This window comes from Exophiala viscosa (genome assembly GCF_022695815.1).
Source record: "Exophiala viscosa unplaced genomic scaffold EDD37scaffold_6, whole genome shotgun sequence".
Lineage (NCBI taxonomy): Eukaryota > Fungi > Ascomycota > Eurotiomycetes > Chaetothyriales > Herpotrichiellaceae > Exophiala > Exophiala viscosa.
In genome coordinates, this window is record NW_026944358.1 from 858,470 (window position 1) to 876,673 (window position 18,204).

The following is an 18,204-nucleotide window of genomic DNA, read 5'->3' on the forward strand; positions in this document are numbered from 1 at the left end:
TCATAATGAGGTTTCCGTCGTCCCCATGTCTCTTCAAGCTGCGCGAGATTCTGGTTCGCCGGTGGGACAGTACCACAGTCGTGGCTACTCTGCCAATGTGTACAGCGATTCTGCTGTACTCAGGGGTTTGCAATGCATAACGTCATTAGACCATCCCGCAAGGGTCAATGCTTGTATAGAAGATCATTTGAGCTTGGAGCAGGTAATGATTTGTGCATGTCAACTTCCAGCCGCGGCCAATGCCCAACGCGTCCAGAAATAAACCGTCAAAACGTGATGCAATCTTTCGTCCCCGCAAGGCTGCGTACACTCTAGGTTCGAGAGTCGAGAGTTGAGACTCAGCCTCAGTGCCAAATCGTACATGTCTTAGAAAATGGTCCCAACGTTGCACCGTCGATGCGAACCAATTTGGAGAAAATCTTTGAGTGTGACACATCCGGATCCTCTCATACATCTCCAAGCAAGAAGCTCAGGAGACTGCCGACCGTGAGACCACTAACAAGCATGAGTCCCATGAAGCCACCAGCGGCTTCACGCTCTTCGGGGGCAACCCATTCTCCGGCACCCATCATGCATTCGCTTCCAAGGTAGCCGTTTGAGAACCCGAACAGAAACTGCACAATGACCAGGTAGAAGAAATCGCTGCTGACCACGGCTCCTTTGCCCTTGATGTTGCACAAGAAGTACAACGGGATGAATAGGAGTCTTGCCATAGCTAGACAGAAGAGAGCGAAAGGGTAATGTGTCAATGATATCCTCTTCCACAGCGTCGACAGTCGGCCCAAGAGGTCGCCAATGTTCCACAGCAGGAAGGCGGTGGGAATGAAGATCGCAGAGTCGATACCACGCACAGATCGGATCGAGGCTGTGAAGACGGGAAAGACCATTGTAACTCCAAAGCAGATAAAGACTGCTGCACAGAGGAAGGGCATCTTGAGGAACAGTGTCGTCAGTGACACCGAAGGACGTTCTTCGGGCTCGACGTCGTCATCGCCGCTTCCCGTAACTCTGACATCGTCTGTGAGCACGTCGCCTTCTGACGTCCCGTTTGCAGAGGACTTGGCCGCTGCCTTCAGGCTGTTGTGATGGTGATGCCTGGGCAGTAGATAGAAGAAAGCCAGCAATGCTAGAATGGAGATAGCAGTCGCAGTCAGGAAGTATATCAACGCTGACGTCGGAGACGCGTCTGTACTCCCTGCACCATCGGGATGCTTCGCAGATACGGCCAGAACCGAGATGATCTGTGCCAGCGGCGGGAGCACTCCCGCAACAGCCTGGCCCGTCATAATAGCCTGAGTATATTCGCTTCTCCCGAACCCGGACGCGAACGAGAAGAGCCCATTCTGAATAAGTCCAGTCGAGAAGCTGGCGAAGAAGATGGCCACGAGGAGGAATCCAAAGTAAACGCCTGCGGGAACTTTGACCAATGTCGATATAGACAGGACTCCAAAGATGAGTGTATTGAGGACCAACGACGCGGATATTCTTCTCGGATATGATGCCCCCTTCTGAAGTTTCGTCAATGTTATCATCGACGAGAGGTTCGTGACAGTCGATACTGAGATCTCGGCAGCCTGAAAATGGTCAAGGATCCATCGACTCGTACGGAAACGCAACTGAAAGTAAGGTGCTGCTGCTAGGAACATGTTCCTGCGGCCTGGTTAGTATGTTGCCGCCTTGTAAAATCCTGGCCAGAGCAATATTACCATGCCCATAGCATCGCGATACCCAGCAGCAGGAAGATGGCATATTCTGCCCATGAGAATGCTGCCTCCTTTGTCTCATCTTCCGCCTCATCTTGTATGCTTGTGTCATCTTGGTCGGCATCGTTCTGTAAAGGCTCGTACTCCTGCCGAGGACGGAACAAGCTCTTGATCCAGCCCATTTTGGACAGTTCTTGAAGTTCAAATGCTTGCTGTGGTTGTTGGGCAGATGCGTGCATAGAGAAAGACGGGCAAGCCGTCAAAGTCCGATGAATTTACGGTGTCATCCTTCCACAAAGATAGTATCGTGATCCTTTCTGATCGCAAGACACGTCGGTTTGATCGGGAAGGGTCACGTCGTTCATGCGCAGGAGCGACCTGAGGTCAACCACATGCGACTGACATAAGATGAAATGTCTCACCGTAGACAATACGGAGAATCGCGATTCAGGCCACGGACGACGTCCGACCTAAAATCTCCAACGACTGTCAGGATCGACGGCGCACGTTAGGTTCACAAGTCAACATGAAAATTCATGAAAAACAGGCCGATTGTAAGCAGTGTCATTGCCATCATTGATGGCGGGTCGTTCACTCACGTGAACGCCGTCGCTATGCTCAAACAAAACAAAGAACGCCCCTCCCCCCACTCACAACTCCTCCATTCTAGCCCTAAAGGCTTCTACGTCCGCCGTCGTCAACCACCCCGAGGACAGCGCAGTCTCAAGGAGGCCTGCAGCGCTCTCTGGGATCAGCGGGAAGGCTTTGCCGACAATGTCGGCGACCGCCTCCAACCCACTCCATAAGAGCGACTGCAGCCTCCCTGCAGCAGACTGGCTGTCGTTCCCCAGGGTGGTCGACTTGGCCAGACCACGCCGCAACAACAAGGCCCGCACCAGGTACGACAACCACACAACGTTGGTCTTTGGGAGGAACCGGGCGTACTTGTCCACCTCGGTTCCCTCAACGTTGGCCAGGACCTCCGCCTGGACTTCTTTGGCCCAGTCACGTACCTTTCTGTACGTGGCGAACTGGAGCAAGTCGATCTCTGGCCCCGTGTTGAGCCTGTCCTCCTCCCAATCTGCAATGGGATCGAAGAGGACCTCTTCGCCAATCTTGGCTCGAGCAAGGGTGTAGTCGATGATGGTGACTTGGAGGTTTGACAAGCCAAGCGCCACTTCTGGGTCATTGCCCGGGTCGGTGATTCTTTCCACATCGAGGTCGGTAGGGCCATCTCTCACTTGTGGCTTGAAGCAGATATTGCCGATGTGCAAGTCTCTGTGCTCGAACTCAAGTTTCTCCTCCGCATTGGCGAGTATGATGACTGTTTGCCAAAAGATGTCAAAAGCTTGAAAAGCTGATGGTGTTTTGATCTTTGCGATTGATCTTCCTGCGTGGTTCATTTCGATGATCACGAATGTTTGGTCTTCTGGAAAACCATCCGGATCGTCGTTTTCTGTGTCTTCTGGGTGTTCGTCTCTGAATGTGTGGAAAGCATCAAGAAGTATGTCAGGGTATTTACCACTGACAACGCTAATTCCTCTGCAACGAACAAAGCCATGCAAGCTATCCAACTGTAACGAGAGTTGGGCTTCTCGGATGACGGCTGGTAGCTGGGCTGTGTCATAATCAAGCGAGTGTTCTTCTTCCGGGGAAAATGGGACGATTTTGAGTACCACGCCTTGATCTCTTTCGATATCGGTCGCACTGTCAGGATCTTTGGATTTGATTTCAAAAACCTCGCCGTATCCACCTTCACCGAGCTTCGTGCAGTTGTATTTCTGTTCCAGGTCTTCGCCGTACTCCGCAAAGCTGCGTATGTTCTTTTGTTTTGCTAACCCGAGTAGAGAATTGAGCATTGTGAAGTCATCTTCCGTGAGATCCTGGGATGGAAGTTAGCAGGCGATGGAGCAGTACGAAATGACTGGCGACAAACTGACCGACATGATTTTGGATGTTACTGGTTTTCGTCGCTGAAGCCGACGCCGTCGCCGTGGTTTCTGTGTCGTTGGTTTCTCTTGAGTTGGCCGAGAGGATTCTCTTGCAGGTCGCTCTTCACGTGGCGAGGAGGTTGCTTTGGAAGGTGGCTCAGTCTCTTCTGTATCGTCTTGAACCGTCAGTTCATCCATCTTCTTGACGATCTCATTCTCATCGCCTCCGCCGAATAGATCAAAATGCATCGCGCGTGTAGGCGCCTTGACTCTGTTTTTTTTGCCATAGACCTTGTCCAGCCGGCGCGGAGGCCGCTGTTGGTTCTCGAGCTCTCTCAGGGGCGCAAAACTCGCCATGTTTTGACTGACACGAGGGGTTTGATGAAGAGATGGTTGAGACTTACCAGTCTGGATCTTAGGAGATGTGAATCTAGGGGACTAGTCTCTATAGCGTTAGCGCCGGGAATATCCGAAGACAAGTCGTTGCTGGGTAATAAAAGCGGCGGGAGTCTGTGAGATGGTCCTGCACAAGAAAGTTCGTGATTTGGGAAAAACTGACGCCGGTTTAGTGATTAGAGTTTCATTTCCGATTCATTGTACAGAGTATATTCACTACTATTCCCTCACATCCGATTGAGTCATTCAACAAGATCAATCTATTGTTTCTGATAGTCCTCCCACGTCGCATTGAACAAGTCTCTATACATGACAATATCACTGTTCAGGTATCGCTGCCCACGTTCTTGTTCAGGTGACCGAAATGTGATCATTCGGCGCCGTCTACCTGTTCTTCGCGTGCCGCCATGAAGTACAACCTCCATCCTGTCGCAGTATTTCACCTTGTCCTTTGGTCTCGCATCCCACATCTTGTCGTATAAGTTCCAGTATCGATCAAGGGTGACGGTGTGGTAGCGTTGTATCCAGCTACGATGTTTGAGGCGCATCTCCGTCCCAAATATCAGCCGAAGACGACGGATAAAGATCCAGCGAACGGCGTATTCATTCACCGGAATATTGTAGTGGTCACGGAGTTTCTTCAGAATGCGTGTCCATCGCATAGATTGCTCCGGATGAACCATGCGCGTGCCCTTACGGGCCTTGAAACACCACAACATGATAAACTTCTGGAAGGTCTCTCCAAAGAAGTCATTCAGAGACCGTTGGGAGGGGACTCCCATGTAGACCCGTTCGTACAATCCTCTCGGCTTATACCATTCAGCAATCCAGTAAATCAGACATTCGAGTTCGTTGATGCGACCCATTTGACCTAATGCCCGTAGTGGCCCTCGCCAGTATTTTACCGGAAAGCTTGACCCGGTAGATATCATATCCTGCATCAATCCGGTCAAGGACGCAATCAGATCGTTCCCATGTGTTCGATTTACTTTGTCCAGGCACATGCATTGGAGTATCATCCCTGTGAGCCGTGGTGAAGCCCGACTTACGTCCTCTCCCAGTGCTCGGAGACTATTCAGTGCTTTTAAAGCACCGTTCAAATCTCGGATGCGCAGCATTGACTTGAAGAGCAGTGTAGCTGAACGAGCCTGGGCTTTGTCATTCATTTCTCCCCGGCACAAAATCGTCAGTGTCCGGTTGATCTGAGGCCAATCTCGTGTTTGGCAGTATTCGGTCAAAAGCCGTTCGAGTAACGCTGAATCCTCAAACACCTCATGATGAAGGTCATTATTCACCAGTGTTTGAACCATCTCCCAACGTCCAGCGTTGCACACGGTTTTGACAGTTTGAACAAATGCTGAAGAGCCAGTGTCGATTTCGAGCTCAGCCAACCTCTCGAACCTGAGCCGCAACGTGGAAAGATCAGGTGCAGTCAATGCCAGTTGCCGAACAGCGAGTGGGCCAACTTCGATAAGTCCAATCAATCTTAGACTATTGACAGCAAAATCAAATGAAAAAGCTCGTGTAGCAAATGCTCGCGCAACAAAGTCATCGCTGAGTTTCTTCGGCTTCACGCCCAAAGTATGGCTCGCGACAATGTTCAGGGACTCGGTCGGTAGCCCGTTAAATCTGCTCCTTTCTCTGTCCCATAACCGATGCGCTTGAGCCTCGAATGAAGCTCCTGCAGCATTGAGAGGGCTTAAGAAGCTGCCGAGAGGTTTGTTATGTGCTGCTAGGTGACTGATAAACGGCGCGAGCAGCTCAAACTGAGGAGGTAGGTCACCTCTGGAGACCAGATGTGAATGCACCTCGAATGCGTCGGAAGGCCGCTCTTGTTCCCATAGCGCCGAAATGACTTCGGTGTAGATGTGTGTTGACGGGACGACATCGTAGACCTTGCAGAATTCTTTCAATGCACCAGCGCTGTCTGATTGACACGCTGCGGGAAACGCACCTAATAGGTCTTCCCGCCCTCTATACCGGGTAGACTGTGGAGGCACAAACCAGGACGCGAGTCTGGGAGCCCTCTCAGGGTGATTTCCTTCGAGTGCAGCGCCCACTATCTCAGCAAACAAAGCAGGGCGGTCAATGTTGGAACGCAAGGACATCTTGCAAAGTGTTGAAAGGAACTGAGCATCGACGCTACCAGCCGAAAGAAAGGTGGACCAGAGTGCATTGACCCGAGGGTCCTTGTTGTTGAACCGAACCGCCTTTCCACGGTGATTCGCCGCTTTCCAGATGACCTTGATACCTTCGTGTCCGTTCATGAGGGCTTGCGCCCTGAGCAGAACATGCCATAATTCGATGTCTTGTCGCCACGCTAGTTTGTCAACAAGACGCGAGCCGATGTCTGCCTGGTGTCCGACATCTGCTTCGAAACAGAGCTGCTCCTTGGTTCGAATGCCAAAAGGAATCGCATCATCAAGTAGGATCTCCCATTCTGCTCTGTCTGATTCATGGTCGAGATTGGCGTATGGTTGTGAAGTCACCACCAGACCTCCTGATGGACGGTCTGCCGGGCCTGCGGGCAAAGTCGAGATGCCACGCCTGAGAGCATACAGCCATCGTGGACGGTCGATGGAATCGCGGTCAGTCTGATGATATCTAGATGAATACTGATGATATTGTGCCTCAAGCAAGAATGCTCGACGGCATGATGTTCTAGGCCATCGAACAAGACTCCCACACGCTAGGCGCATGCAGTGGAGAGCACAACAAGCGTCCAGAAGCCCTCAAATAACACTTGAGGCCAGCATCGGTTTTCACATTCGATGGAAGGTACAGGATCTGAAATTGACCAATGCGCGTGAGGAACAATGAAGAAGATGTCAGGAGATATTTCAAGAACAAAACATAATGACGATCACGTGACTAGGTTATAGCTTCCTCCAGGCTTGGCAAGTAGCTGCGGTCGCATCTCATTCAATGCCGACCTCGATTCAATGATTTTGGAACTTACGAAGCTTCCTGTCTCGCAATAATTCGATCTGAGCCTCCCATCCGCCGAGTCGACAATATGGTCACCCCTACAGCTGCCCGCATGATGCAGGCTACTCGAGCCCAGTTGTTCAGACAATCACCAGCACAGTTCAAAGGGTCAGTGGTCTGATCGGTGCCGTCCTCGGGGCACCGGTTTCTACCAACTATACGTTGAAAGCACAGTACTTGACCGTTACGGAGAGCTGACGTTTGTATCACAACAGGCTTGTCATGCGCGAAAATCGAGTCCCCTACTACCAGCGCCTGTTCCAGACCCATGACGGCAAGCGACAATGGTGGAAGGTTAGTCACATTTTTGTTATTTCGAGCAATATGGGCTTTCCACCCTGTATATGGCGTTCCACTGGAAAAGTGTCAAGATTTGTTGCTGGTTTTGGTGGCCATGGCGATTATACGAACCGACTGCCACTCTCGTGACGGCCCTTGCAACATCAACATACACTGAGATGCACGACTTGGAATCTGAATGCCACACGGTCAAAGTGACGCCGGGGCAATCTATCATCTCGACACCAGAACCGCAGGATGCGCATCCGGCCGGCTAATGGCGTGGGGTACTCTTATCGGCTTCTGTACCTCCATGTGTCAATGGCGACCATTTCCGCAGGAGCCGCATTGACATCCTGCCGAACGATGTCAAATCGTGTATCTCGGCACGATCGCATCAACACACAATTTGCCTGACCATGAGAGCGCTTGTACTCGACTCGCAACCGGGAGTAGCGGCGCACAACCGGATCTGGAGTCCTGAGGATTTGCCGCAATTGATATGACCTCGTGGTTAAGGATTTAGCTAACTCTTGTTTCCTGCAGACATCTCGAAGTGGTTACTTCCTCTACCCATATTACGCCATGTTGGTCGGCAGTCTGTCATTTTCCGTCTACGGCATGGTCCGCATGGTTTTCGGCAAGAAGACACTCATCTAGATTACTTGGGGTAGGTGGGAAATGGTCATTCGATCCGGAGTGGAACAGGACAGGCACGTGTGTCTGATCGACACATGTTGTACATACGCATCAAGAATTGAAGTCTTTCAAGCAAAGTTGCTAGGTGCCGTCCACTTGTTCTCTGCTGTTTGTTCGCTCTTGCTCTCGGGGCACTCCAGCCAACGGGTTGGCTCTGGCTGTTTCAGAGCTGGACAGAAGACCAAGTCAACCTCATCACAACACTCACTGTGTAGAGCTGCATTGTTCATCCATATTCGTCAACATCTGAACTCATCGGACGTTTCGTGAACACTAGTGCCAAGGAATTTCTCCATGGCCTGCAGTGCAACATACCTGGTAAATATCGCCCGACCCTTTTTCCTGTGTTCCCCTGAAACTTCTGCGAATTACATCGACTCTGGGATGCACGTTGATTTTATGTTTGAGATGATCCTCCACACCTCCAGATTGACCTCTCCTGACCATTCTTTCACCACAGCTTGATTGGTGGTCACGTCGGAGATTGCTTCGATGACGAATCCCAGACGCAAGAAAGAAGCCATCTCCGGCGTGTACTTTCGATTGACCAAGGATGAAGCTCCAGAGATCTCCCCCAGGTTAGTATCTAGGCACGTCGTTCAGCCTGCTCGATCAAAGCCAGCGAGGCCACAAGATGACCCCTCGTGCCAGTCTCTCTTACGATCATCTTGCTTTCCTTCACAAACTGGGAAACTCGCATGAACAAGGATTGCAGCAGTCACTCCTAACTTGTCATCTGGTCAAGTAGCGAGATTCACAAACATCCCAATTTGCCCCGTTGCATGTTATTCAATTGGCACTGTATCTATATATCTAGGTTGTTCCCACGGATGCCAGAAGTCGTCATGACATTCACGAACATATCCAAGATGTTGACCATTCATTCGCTCCTCCTGTTATCCTCTCTCAGTTTCTCGTCATGCACTGCTCTTACGCATGTTCAAAAGGTAGCTGCCCAGGGCGGCGTCCACAAACAAGATGTGCCTGACTTCGTGCGTCAATATGGTACTTTCCAAAGCACACCGAGACGGGAAGAATCAACAGCTGACCTTCGTCAAAAGCACCGGTGGCATATCTAGATTCAACAGAAATCTACTTCCCAAGCGACATTGGAGCTCAAACAACCCATACCAAGCCGGAAGACAGCAACGGGACAGTCCTCACGCCTCCTGCGCCTTTGACGCTGTCAAACCTCGACAATCTAAATGCATTCAACGACTCCGGAACAGGCGTGTATCTGACCTCGGACGAAGGCATCGAAGCTCTGCCACCCTGGTGCCGCGGTGTTCAGCCTGAATCCAACGGCACCACCCCTGGGATTGTGCCGATGGCGGTCGTCACGGTCTCTAAACCCAACGATACTCTTGATGCGTTTTACTTCTACTTTTACGCCTACAATCAGGGCAACTGGGTGTTCAACGACTCTGCTCTCGAGTTCGGAGACCATCTCGGTGACTGGGAACACAATATGGTGCGTTTCGTCAACGGCACCCCGCAGGCCGTCTGGTACTCGCAGTACAGCGGCGGCGAGGCCTTCACGTACAATGCTACTGTCAAGGGCCCGGATGGCGTACCACCCGTCACGTATGTTGCCAACGGCACGCACGCGAATTACGCCATCCCCGGTCCGCATGATCATACGATTCCGGACTTCAACACCGACGTCGGTCCACTTACTGACGAGACAAGCATGGTCCCTTACTGGGATCCTTTGGCTTCAGCGTACCTTTACAGCTACGACAATAGTACTGGGGTGTTCACGGCGTATAATGGTGTTGACCCTGTGGGCTGGTTGAACTCCAACGGACAGTGGGGTGACAGTCAACTTCCTGATTCTGCTCCTGGCCAGGTCGATGTATTTGGGGAGGCGAAGTACGTTGGTGGACCGACTGGACCAAAGGATAAGGGCCTTGGACGGACAAATGTCTGTCCGGACGGAGATGAGTGCGATATCAAGGACTCGCTGGGACCGTAAATGCATGTCCGGGTAATAATGGCTGGAACTCATCGACATCTAGTGATACATCTTCACCAAGAAAGCTCTCGATTGAATATCAGAGCCGCATGACATAGTACTGTCTTTTGACGCTATGTACATCGCACGCTCATGCCACAATGAGAAAGGTGAGACATGATATCTCCTTCATCTGGTCCGCCGGATAGAATGACAGCATTTACAAAGGAGAATGAAGAAGCTACACGAAACCTGCAAAACTGCCACACTGCCATGGGTGTTTCAGTAAGACCAGTGACCCAACCACTGTCTATGCTTCAGGAAGGGGTAGTTCACACAATGGAAGGTCCAGCCTGCCTAGTGCGTAAATTCGTGATATATGTTGTTGCCATCTCCCGTTCCGCCATGCATATTGCAGGGCAGTTGAGCAGCAGCAGAGATCGTGGTGCAGGCATGGCAGATAACGTTGATAAACCTGGACAGTGGGCCCGGGCGATAGTGTCCTGGGTCCTCCATTCCCGTACCTTCATGTCCAGGCGCTTGCGCGCTGAGAAAAAGTCTATACATAGAAATGTTGTACATGACAGAAGGACCTTCCGAGCCCTCAACCCTCCTTCTCGGTGAAAGGTGTCGTCTAAACAAAATTCTGCATAGTCACAACAGGCTCCCCCTTAATCCTGGGTTCTGGGGGATTGAACGTCTTCCAGCCTTCAGTAGGCTTTGTAAGCTCGTGAGCTTCCGAGTATGGTGTACTAACGCGGGGAGTGTGTGTGGGCCTCAGTTTCTCTCGGGCGCCGGATCTGTTGATCGTGGTCTTGTCAGGCAGCCAGTTCTTGAAAAGTGGCTTCAAGCAAGGTATACAGGCGCAAATGATGCCCGTCCCGACCTCGACCACGGACCACTTCATCGTTGCAACAGATCCCTGAGTGACGTCGAGGCTCTCGACTCCTTGAAGGACACTGATGCGCAGCGCTGACGCCACGGTTGCGAACAATCCGATCCCGAAGAGCATTGATACCACGTACTTCTGTCTCTTGGGGACGTTGAGTCTCCAGAATACGGGCAACGGTAACGTACACAGCAAGAAATCTGTGAAGATCGAGAAGGCGGTCGTGAAATAATAGAAGTCGACGATTCTCAGACAATTCCTGGGCAGTGTGAAGTCCCATGCCCCTCGTACTGGCTTGCACTGGAAAATGGTGACGATGATAGAACAGAGCCACACACCGGCGATTGCTCCACTGAGGGCGTACATGGTCCGTCGGAAGATAGTGGTGGGAAAGACCCGAAGATAGGAGACAACGATGGATAGCTTGACCAGCATGAGAGCCGTCACATACATGACCTGACATATCCAAAGAGTCTGATGTTGTCAGCCGTCATCTCCTGGTTTGCACAAGCTGACTCACCTGGATTGTCTTCTTGATCTTCTCAACATATTCTGCATTCTGTGGTATATCCCATACGTGTCTCCCGAGCCCGTATCTTACTCCTGTTTTATTCAGCATCCAGATAAAGACAATGCGTTCCAGAGGTGACTTACCAACGATGGCCATTGTAGAGAACGCGGTGGCAAACAGGCCAGCGGCCACCATCAGATAATCGTCAGCAGCGACATGCTTGACGACGAAGCCCCGTACGATCAATCGTACTGCGATGAATGCGGAAGTGACGGCAATGAATGCAATATTCAGGCGGTAAATCTCTCCTGTCAAGGAGTTGTGGGGTAGAAATTCCCCGTGGAACTGATTGGGGTTTGTGATACTCATGATTGATGGGTTAAGTCAATGCTCGATAGGAGCAGCTTGTGTCCGGTCACCCAGAAAGATGAGAGCGGCTAGAACAGCAAACAATTGTGCAAAACAAGCGCTGGGAAGACTATTCATACAGATAACGAAGGACAAATTGTCGTTTTCAGGGCAGAGGAGAAGGGCAGGAGCAAAAACAAACATTATATGAGCACCAAATGCTGTGATATGCATGGCGTTCCAGACCACCCACCTGGGTATGAGGCATATCGTGTTTCCCCAGCCGTTGGTACAGATGGTCTTAGTCTGCATGCTGGATATAGCCAATGCAGAACCTGGCCATGACCGAATATTGCGCAGAGCGCGTGCCCTGGTCGGAGGAATATACAAATTTGGGGATGCTGTCGTGATGTTGGGGCACTGTTTGGTGTGAAGGCGGCAAGGACATTGACCAAGGGCACGCGAGGAGCCAGGATTGTACTCCTTAGCGTGATCTCGCTCCCTCTTGACTGGGCATCCTTGGCGCGGCCCCTGAGAAGGCCGGCGACTGAAATCTCCTTCTGTTCGCATGATTGGCTTCTGGAAAACATTTAGTTTTTCCAATCCGGATGAAAATCGTACATTTTGCCATCTCGACCATGGCTGATCCTAGCAATGACACCACAGAAACGTGCCTGCGTTGGGGTATTTGTGCCGGCAACACCGGCATCAAGGAAGCTCCCGCATGAAATGGCCCCCTTCTCAATCTTGAATGATAAGCCTCTTTCTGGAAAGAGTAACCTACGTCTTTGCCCTCATGTTCATGCGGCACGTTGCAAGGCCCAATGATGTGCCCAAAGTGCCATCGAGGTGGTCGTCAGGTTTATCACCATTTGATCGAAATGACAGAGCCTCATCAGTCGACTTGCATGCGTGAGTAGTGCGCGCGGGGAACCATCCTCCTTCGGCATGCAATATGCAATATGCAAGCCACTGCGGCTTTGACTTTCCTGCCGTCCCATGTGTGGCATCAGCTCTCGAAAATCAGCAGCCACAATGAGATTCACTCACGCGCATCCCTGTGCCTCATATTCCTGCAATTCTACAGAGCACACTCAACCTGCCTTGTAAAAATGACGCTCTGAAGATTGAAGAGGTCAAAACACGCCTGCGGAGTTGATCTTGTGGCGTTGGTAGCACGTTTTGACGTCTGCCATATCATCACGGTGCAAAACGGTGCAAAGTCCTCTCCGCGGCTGTCATATCAGAACACCCAAGCTTTCAGGGGTAGGCGAGGACAGCCGAGCCGCGTCAGAAAGCCGAAGCCACAACTATATCTGGACCAACCGTCTCCGTAAGTCTGGATGCGAGGTGTTTCGTGACTTGCATACTACCCTCAGCTGGAGGGACACAGCCATGGTACGACGGCTGTCATATGGTGTACCTAATGCACACGAAAGGGCACCGTCATGCTGCATGAGGATGCTAGTGGCTGTAGCATATGAGGCCCATACAGGGCGGGCTTGAGATGGATGCAGTGGGTTCAAGTGGTTCGGTCCCTGACACATGCTTTCACTCCTCATATGTCCATGTTACTTCTCATTGGGATCGGATGAATGGATTGGAGCAATGGTGCTCAACACATGAGACGTGGCGCTGGAATGGGCAAACTCTCAAATCTGGCTGTATCCGTTTTGTAAAATGTCTGTTGTATGGGTTGAAGTGTATCCCTTTGAGGAAGGTGCCTGGGGCACCACATCAAACGCTTGATGAAGGCATACATCTGGATGGTTCCCTGAGCCAAACATCCAGTTCAATACTTCATTCTGCGCCGGTGACAAGTGGAGAAGAAGTTGCATTCGGATCGTCAGGTCATGCTAGCTCGACGCAGGCATTTAGCCATGTTGATTCCGGTCGCCGTGCAAGGGTCTGCTTTGTTAGGCATTTGTTGAGTAACGGACAGATTGTTCCAGCATGTGTCGTTGCGTAGACGATAGGTCATGAATTGCTAGAGAAGAGGTTGCACACTGTATATTGCTCAATAACGACCAGAATAGTTCCCATCCTCATCCAGTACTCTCAAAACAAACAAAATAGCCCATCACGTGCTCGGTTAGACCTTCCCCAACGGCTGAGAGGCTACTTGTACTTCTCCATCTGACGCGATCTTTGGGCAGATTTCACAGACCGCGAGCTCACAACTTAACACCTCTTCGACAATCAAGCCTACACGTTTAGATTCATCCCGTACCAGACTCACATCTCCCTATGATACCTTGAACATAATGGACACCTCGAAAGAACCGACCTTTCCTCCCGCCAGCGACGTCCCCCTGCACCGCAACGCACCCCTCGCACCTACGCAAGAGCTAGCCTACAGGAAGAAGTGCATCCAGCTCAAGCGGCGCCTTGCCGAGATAGAAGCCAACAATGATTCCACTCGCAAGAGGATCATCCAGGAGTCAGAACATGTCCAGAAAATGCGCCTCCTGCGCGCCATCCTCCTCAACCACCTCAACGACATCATGAGCACTCCAGCCAAGAAGCTCACACCAGAACAACTCGAAAAGATCGGAGTCCAAGCAAACGGAGGCGCAAGCCTGGCTGAACTTGCCGGCAGCGCAATCACTCAGGAATTGCTCGGATCCAGGCCTGACGGAGAAGCACTCTTAGACGACAGTTCTGAAGAGAGTGATGAAGATGAACCCGAGGTGAGGATGGCCCCTGCTCCCAACAGCACGCGCTCACCGCACGCAGCCCCTAGAAAGACCGGAAAGACGAAGACGAGTAAACAACAACTACCGTGAAACAATCATGAACACTGCTCCTGGAGAATCCGCCTCTAATGTCTATCAACCATCACCACTACCAAGTATCGCACCAGCAAATTCCTTCTCCCCACCGGCACCTCACGATGCATCAACGTTGACATCCACCTTCCGTGTCTCTTCCGGCACTCCGCAAGCCGCTGTCACACCGAGCTATCAACCTCCAACTGCGGGAGAATCTCGTTATGAAGAATCTTCACCCATTGCAGTGAATCAGCATCCAGTCCAGCCTTACACGGGCACATACCCTGCACGACCTCCAAGTTTGCCTTCCACTAGTATCGACACCAACGGTATGGGACGGTCTCTTATTCCTCCACGGCCGGAGCGTCCAGAAACGCCCTACATTCAGTTCACTGCGCATATGAGACCGCAGCTAGAGGCAGATCAGTATCCTCCTGAACAGATACCTGAGAGGATCCAGGCTGAGTGGGACGGATTGAGTCCTGAAAATAGGAAACTTTGGGACGACAGATACCAAGACCAAATGAGGGAGTACACAGTCGCTATGGATGCCTACAAACGGGCTACGCGACGTGAGAATACTGGTGGCTTCTCTTCCCTCAATTCGTAGGATGATTTCGACGGGGAAATGGGTATGGCATCATCCAGACGGCCTGCGAGCTCTCATGGACTCAGTACAGGATGGGCTGTTGATCACGGTATTCCGCGGCTGTCAACTGAAACCTCATCTGGGATCATGCCAGATCGAAAACGGCAGCAGACCTTACAACACAAGCATACAAGGACAGTCCAAGCCAGCACAAATCCACGCCATCTGGTATTGCAAGTTGGGTTTCCCACCGCGCGGGCCGCTGCTGAAGCTGATCTACCGCTACCAACTCGACTCCCACCTGGAACCTCGCTCACCGCTGCTGTGCTGCCCCCTGGAATGTCGTTCGGACCCTCGCCAAACCAAAGAGTAACTCGGACCTCACCAACTGGAAGGAAATATTGGACGTCAAAGGCTGCTGAACAACGTTAAGTCAGATGGAACTTCCATTCTATTCATCGCTGTAGCGAAGACGACCACAGACCTCGTCACGCAAACACGACATGACCGCCGGACTCATCCCACATCTACGTCTGTCTGGAAAATCAGATGGTTTTGCACTACTTGAGATCGAAAGTGTTCGGGGTCAAGCGCAGACGTCAGCGCTTATCGAGCTTGAATTCATGTGCAACTTGGTCTTTCTGCTCTTAAGGACATGTCAGCATAACATGACGAACGACTGTAGTACGTTCACACACGAGCAACTTATTACTTACCTGCCTTACCAGTGTTGACCTTGCGAATCACGGATAGTAAGCAGGAGTCCTAGAGAACTTCAAGCGCAAAGGCCTAGATAGAACTGTAGCACACAAATGGAATGTGACTATGCGCTCCACCACGTAACTTTCTTTGGCGAGAATTTGCATTGTCTAAACACCTTTCTTCACTTGTCTTCTATCAACGTTTGTCCTGGCTGACTGTCTATCGTAGCCTATGGCCCTGGACCTCGCCGCACCGACGAACGATGTGATAGTGCTTTGCCATCAACATCGTATAAGGCTGTGTTCGGAGGCCCACCTCAAGTGCCCTAAATCCTCAGAGCCAATATGTCTCGAGGCATCTCCCTGGTTGACCCCGGACATTTTAGGTGGGGCTTCTGGTCAGAGTACCTCTGCCTTTGACATCAGCTGTCGCCCGCCCCTGAGTTCGACAGGTCACCTTGCGAATCATGGCTCTTTTCATAAAACAGACCCTTTTTCCCCACTTTGTCACAAAATCTATGCTCTAGTCCTCGTCCCAGTTTGGATTTGGCCCAGGTGGCTTCGGCCCACCAGCCTGCCGAGCCACGATGATTTGGTCGACACTCAAGACTGTCCTGGCCGCCTCTGTCGCCAATCGGATAGCCCAGCTTTTGGTCACCATGAGATCGAGAATCTGCTCCTCCAGAGCATCGAGCAGGCCTGTAGAGTCTGTGCCCTCGAGGTCCACACCCGTTGTCCAGTACGGCTCCTCGGACTCGGATGTTTCTTCTGACGTGCCTTCTTCTTCTTCCTCATCGTCTTCTTCATCACCGTCGCTTTCTTCCTTTGCTTTGCGGCGTTTGACTTCGCTTGTGTTCAGGCGTTGTTGGTGTGCGGTGTACAGGCGGGCGAGCACTTCTGTTGCGTCGAGCCCTGCGCTCTCGGCGAGTGTGCGTGGAATCACTTCGAACGCCTCGGCGTATTTCCGGATCGCGTACTGCGGCAAGCCGGGCGTCTTGTCTGCATAGTGACCGATGCGTTCGACAAGCTGCATCTCGGTGGCACCTGCGCCGGGGACAAGTCGCGGATCCTTGGTGACTGCTTTGATCACGTTGACGCCGTCGTCGATGGCGCGCTCGACGTCATCCAGGTGGTTCTGCGTGGCTCCACGGAGAACAATGGTGGCTGTGCGCGTCACGGCGGAATCAGACTCTTGCCGGAAAACGGTGACCCGGTCGCCGCCGATTTCGGTGGTTTCGACGATGTCGATACTGCCCATCTCGTCTGGCATTGGTGCTCCGAGACGAGCGAGAGGCGTGGCTCCGCAGACACGGCAGAGTCTGCGCAGCTCGAATTTCGAAAGGATCTTGATGACTAAAATGCCCATACGGTTGAGGTAGTGCAGTGCCAGCTCGCCTATTGTTGAACCTGCCACGACAACTCTCAGTCCGCTGTCGTATAATTCCTTGATGGCTGCTTCGAGCTGGGTCTCTTCGCCCTTCGAGAAATCCATCATCTCTTTTGCGTTCTTCAGAAGAACTGTGCCTTTTGTCTCCGTTTGTGAAGTGTCAATGGGACATGAGAAAACCCCGACTTTGGCGTTCTTTGCTCGCTTGACCGTGCCGTCTGGTTCGCGACCGAGCACCATACCCTTGACTACTTTTGATGAAGACAGGTCGCCTCCCATGATTTTGACCACTCGGATGTTGTCCACATTGAAGTTGGCGGGGTTCTTGGGCAGCACTGCCAGAACGGCTTCAGCGATCAATCGTGACACGACGTCTTCTGATCCGGATTGTTTGGCTGCGACCACTGTGCGTAGCGCTTTGCAGAGTTCATCGACCGAGCGCAGCTCTGAAAGACGGTCGACTTCGAGATCTTGTAGGGATTTGAGCGCATACGTTTGTGCCTTTTCGTATCCGGATACGATGTCGCTGGTCTTGAGCCCCATTCGTATTAATTCTTCTGCCTTCTTCAGCAGCTCTCCTGCCAGTACTATGACCATGTTCGTCCCATCGCCCATCTCAGCCTCTTGTTGTTGACTCGCCATCACTAACAATTTAGCTGCGGGGTGCACAACGTCCAGTTCGCGGAGGATGGTAGCGGCGTCTGAGGTCAGGACCATTTTTGATAGGTGGTTGATGACTATTTTGTTGCGGCCATAGGGACCTAGAGAAGTCTGTACTGTTTGAGCTATCGTTCTGCAGGCATCGATCTATGTTCTGTTAGAGCTTGTTCTGATCAAGATCCGTATGTGGGTTCATACATTGCGAATGACGGCGCCATCTTCAGCGTCGTAGCTATTGTAGCCGGGCTTGAAGAGCCCAGCCTGGGAGGCCTGAGGTATTGTGAGAGACATGTTGGTAAATTTGGTGGTGATGCCTCAGTTAACAGAGGCTCAAGGCTGTATTTTGGTAACTTGACGTGGAACGAATATATTTTTGAATGTCGCCCGCAATTCCCAAG

At 51.6% G+C, this 18,204-nt stretch overlaps 8 protein-coding genes across 8 annotated transcripts; 3 read left to right on the top strand and 5 right to left on the bottom strand.

Moving 5' to 3' along the window:
* Nucleotides 1-446: 446 nt before the first annotated feature.
* On the bottom strand, nucleotides 447-1,885 carry EDD37DRAFT_650795 (ENT family equilibrative nucleoside transporter; the record flags this gene model as incomplete). Its single annotated transcript, XM_062818287.1, has 2 exons — nucleotides 447-1,650; nucleotides 1,707-1,885. The coding sequence occupies 2 exons, from the start codon at nucleotides 1,883-1,885 to the stop codon at nucleotides 447-449; spliced, it is 1,383 nt and encodes a 460-aa protein (XP_062669588.1).
* Nucleotides 1,886-2,221: 336 nt separating this feature from the next.
* EDD37DRAFT_695047 (uncharacterized protein) lies at nucleotides 2,222-4,041 on the bottom strand. Its single transcript, XM_062820094.1, has 2 exons — nucleotides 3,644-4,041; nucleotides 2,222-3,586 (listed from the first exon to the last, which is right to left on the bottom strand). The coding sequence occupies exons 1-2, from the start codon at nucleotides 3,989-3,991 to the stop codon at nucleotides 2,354-2,356; spliced, it is 1,581 nt and encodes a 526-aa protein (XP_062669589.1). The 5' UTR covers nucleotides 3,992-4,041; the 3' UTR covers nucleotides 2,222-2,353.
* Nucleotides 4,042-4,206: 165 nt separating this feature from the next.
* On the bottom strand, nucleotides 4,207-6,836 carry EDD37DRAFT_632223 (uncharacterized protein). Its single transcript, XM_062816710.1, has one exon. It carries the CDS (start codon nucleotides 6,727-6,729, stop codon nucleotides 4,291-4,293), a length of 2,439 nt encoding a protein of 812 aa, XP_062669590.1. The 5' UTR covers nucleotides 6,730-6,836; the 3' UTR covers nucleotides 4,207-4,290.
* A 210-nt stretch (nucleotides 6,837-7,046) lies between these two features.
* On the top strand, nucleotides 7,047-7,957 carry EDD37DRAFT_650798 (uncharacterized protein; the record flags this gene model as incomplete). Its single annotated transcript, XM_062818288.1, has 3 exons — nucleotides 7,047-7,126; nucleotides 7,234-7,312; nucleotides 7,844-7,957. 3 exons carry the CDS (start codon nucleotides 7,047-7,049, stop codon nucleotides 7,955-7,957), a joined length of 273 nt encoding a protein of 90 aa, XP_062669591.1.
* Nucleotides 7,958-8,865: 908 nt separating this feature from the next.
* EDD37DRAFT_609915 (uncharacterized protein) lies at nucleotides 8,866-9,971 on the top strand (the record flags this gene model as incomplete). The annotated part of the gene is made up of 2 exons (XM_062815170.1): nucleotides 8,866-9,001; nucleotides 9,058-9,971. 2 exons carry the CDS (start codon nucleotides 8,866-8,868, stop codon nucleotides 9,969-9,971), a joined length of 1,050 nt encoding a protein of 349 aa, XP_062669592.1.
* A 306-nt stretch (nucleotides 9,972-10,277) lies between these two features.
* EDD37DRAFT_434232 (50S ribosomal protein L36e) lies at nucleotides 10,278-11,810 on the bottom strand. The gene is made up of 3 exons (XM_062812707.1): nucleotides 11,494-11,810; nucleotides 11,360-11,442; nucleotides 10,278-11,313 (listed from the first exon to the last, which is right to left on the bottom strand). The coding sequence occupies exons 1-3, from the start codon at nucleotides 11,717-11,719 to the stop codon at nucleotides 10,585-10,587; spliced, it is 1,038 nt and encodes a 345-aa protein (XP_062669593.1). The 5' UTR covers nucleotides 11,720-11,810; the 3' UTR covers nucleotides 10,278-10,584.
* A 1,972-nt stretch (nucleotides 11,811-13,782) lies between these two features.
* Nucleotides 13,783-15,320, top strand: EDD37DRAFT_434145 (uncharacterized protein). The gene is made up of 3 exons (XM_062812706.1): nucleotides 13,783-13,789; nucleotides 13,855-14,388; nucleotides 14,435-15,320. Exons 2-3 carry the CDS (start codon nucleotides 13,963-13,965, stop codon nucleotides 15,077-15,079), a joined length of 1,071 nt encoding a protein of 356 aa, XP_062669594.1. The 5' UTR covers nucleotides 13,783-13,789; nucleotides 13,855-13,962; the 3' UTR covers nucleotides 15,080-15,320.
* A 579-nt stretch (nucleotides 15,321-15,899) lies between these two features.
* EDD37DRAFT_666434 (T-complex protein 1 theta subunit) lies at nucleotides 15,900-18,163 on the bottom strand. Its single transcript, XM_062819268.1, has 2 exons — nucleotides 18,005-18,163; nucleotides 15,900-17,953 (listed from the first exon to the last, which is right to left on the bottom strand). The coding sequence occupies exons 1-2, from the start codon at nucleotides 18,095-18,097 to the stop codon at nucleotides 16,283-16,285; spliced, it is 1,764 nt and encodes a 587-aa protein (XP_062669595.1). The 5' UTR covers nucleotides 18,098-18,163; the 3' UTR covers nucleotides 15,900-16,282.
* Nucleotides 18,164-18,204: the final 41 nt, after the last annotated feature.

What these genes read in the sequence shown, in the direction of transcription:
- EDD37DRAFT_695047 (XM_062820094.1), bottom strand. Translation starts at nt 3,991, where the DNA reads ATGGCGAGTTTTGCGCCCCTGAGAGAGCTCGAGAACCAACAGCGGCCT. An exon ending in TAACATCCAAAATCATGTCG is followed by an intron (nt 3,587 to 3,643) that starts GTCAGTTTGTCG and finishes CTTCCATCCCAG; the next exon opens with GATCTCACGGAAGATGACTT.
- EDD37DRAFT_632223 (XM_062816710.1), bottom strand. Translation starts at nt 6,729, where the DNA reads ATGCGCCTAGCGTGTGGGAGTCTTGTTCGATGGCCTAGAACATCATGC.
- EDD37DRAFT_434232 (XM_062812707.1), bottom strand. Translation starts at nt 11,719, where the DNA reads ATGAGTATCACAAACCCCAATCAGTTCCACGGGGAATTTCTACCCCAC. An exon ending in CTCTACAATGGCCATCGTTG is followed by an intron (nt 11,443 to 11,493) that starts GTAAGTCACCTC and finishes TGAATAAAACAG; the next exon opens with GAGTAAGATACGGGCTCGGG. An exon ending in AGATCAAGAAGACAATCCAG is followed by an intron (nt 11,314 to 11,359) that starts GTGAGTCAGCTT and finishes TGACAACATCAG; the next exon opens with ACTCTTTGGATATGTCAGGT.
- EDD37DRAFT_434145 (XM_062812706.1), top strand. Translation starts at nt 13,963, where the DNA reads ATGGACACCTCGAAAGAACCGACCTTTCCTCCCGCCAGCGACGTCCCC. An exon ending in GTGATGAAGATGAACCCGAG is followed by an intron (nt 14,389 to 14,434) that starts GTGAGGATGGCC and finishes CACCGCACGCAG; the next exon opens with CCCCTAGAAAGACCGGAAAG.
- EDD37DRAFT_666434 (XM_062819268.1), bottom strand. Translation starts at nt 18,097, where the DNA reads ATGTCTCTCACAATACCTCAGGCCTCCCAGGCTGGGCTCTTCAAGCCC. An exon ending in ATGGCGCCGTCATTCGCAAT is followed by an intron (nt 17,954 to 18,004) that starts GTATGAACCCAC and finishes AACAGAACATAG; the next exon opens with ATCGATGCCTGCAGAACGAT.